This window comes from Stegastes partitus, unplaced genomic scaffold, assembly GCF_000690725.1.
Source record: "Stegastes partitus isolate 25-593 unplaced genomic scaffold, Stegastes_partitus-1.0.2 Scaffold93, whole genome shotgun sequence".
Classification (NCBI taxonomy): Eukaryota; Metazoa; Chordata; class Actinopteri; family Pomacentridae; genus Stegastes; species Stegastes partitus.
The window spans coordinates 527,441-528,644 of NW_007577824.1; the positions used below are offsets into that span (position 1 = coordinate 527,441).

A 1,204-nucleotide genomic window follows, 5' to 3' on the forward strand; every position below is an offset into this window, starting at 1 on the left:
CATGCAAACTCTATGCAGAAAGATTCCGGTGCCCCCACCGGGACGCAAACCGGCAACCTTCTTGCTGCGAGGCAACAGTGCAAACCAACTGTGCCACCCTGCAGCCCACACTACTAACTCCAAGTCGAGTGAAATAAACATGCATATGCAAAGAGATGCAAGTTAATCACAACACATGAGAGCGCTGAAGCACTTTTTGATTGCATTTTCAGGTATGAGCAGGTACATTAGATGCACCCAGCCACACTGTAACCACTAAATGAACCTCAAACATTTTATGAACACTTGTGAGGTTTAATGTACAGATTCGTTTTACTACCTACTATGTATTAGTTTGCAATGTTACACTTTGAAAAACACAAACCCATTTAGAATTTTGCACCTACCTTACCAGCTGTAGCCATATCTGAAGCAAAGATAGAACTCAAAAAAAAAAAGAGAAGCAGTTGAGAAGGGGAAGAGCTGCTGGACTGCAGATGGAGAAGAGAACTGGATCTACATCTGATTAAATACTGCTGCTGGATGAGGGATTAGGCAACCATCCAGTTGGACTTTCCAGAGAGTCCAGACAGGTTGAGAGCTTGACAAAGGTCAGACTCTGGATGTTTTTGATGACCTAAAAAAAAAAAAATCAGATATTGGTGCTGTTAATGCACAGCTACTCTGTGAACCCAGAATGCAGACACAAGACACAGACCCAACTTAGAGATTTAAACAAGTTTATTTACAGAATTCACAGAACAGAAAACACATAGAGCTAAGGACGCCAGCTAAGAAAACCTCTGGAACTGAAACTAAATGCCCCAGAAGTCCAACAGTAGCCTACAGGAGCTGGAAAACCAGAACTAAGAATTCTTAGCAGAGTGCAGGCAGAGCTTAAGTTGGGGCTACAAGCAGATACAGGTGTGCAAAACAATAGTAGACAGCTGACAGGTGAAACTACAACACTTTGCCAGACTTGGAATGCCCAGATCAGAACCTGAACCTTAGCAGCTAATATCCTGAGGCTAGAATCAGGAATCAGGAATCAGGACAGGCAGGGCAGAACAGGAGGTATGCAGAGCTGAGCAGAATGGAGTTGGCAGTGGCTGGGCAGATTTTGGAACTACTAACATTCACCAGGAGGCCTGAGCTGTTTAGGAGAGTCTACATTCTGGCGATGAGCGGACGTCTGAACCAGGCTTAAATAGCAGGGGTGGATAAT

The 1,204-nt window shown here is 44.2% G+C and overlaps 1 protein-coding gene across 1 annotated transcript in view; it reads right to left on the reverse strand.

The window, feature by feature from the left end:
- Window positions 1-556, reverse strand: part of LOC103354035 (alcohol dehydrogenase 1-like) — a 24,590-nt gene extending 24,034 nt beyond the window's left edge. Inside the window, exon 1 of the mRNA XM_008277267.1 lies at window positions 387-556. Coding sequence (XP_008275489.1) covers window positions 387-404 — 18 coding nt within the window. The 5' untranslated portion in view covers window positions 405-556. The remainder of the gene's footprint in view (window positions 1-386) is intronic.
- Between the last annotated feature and the right edge of the window lie 648 nt (window positions 557-1,204).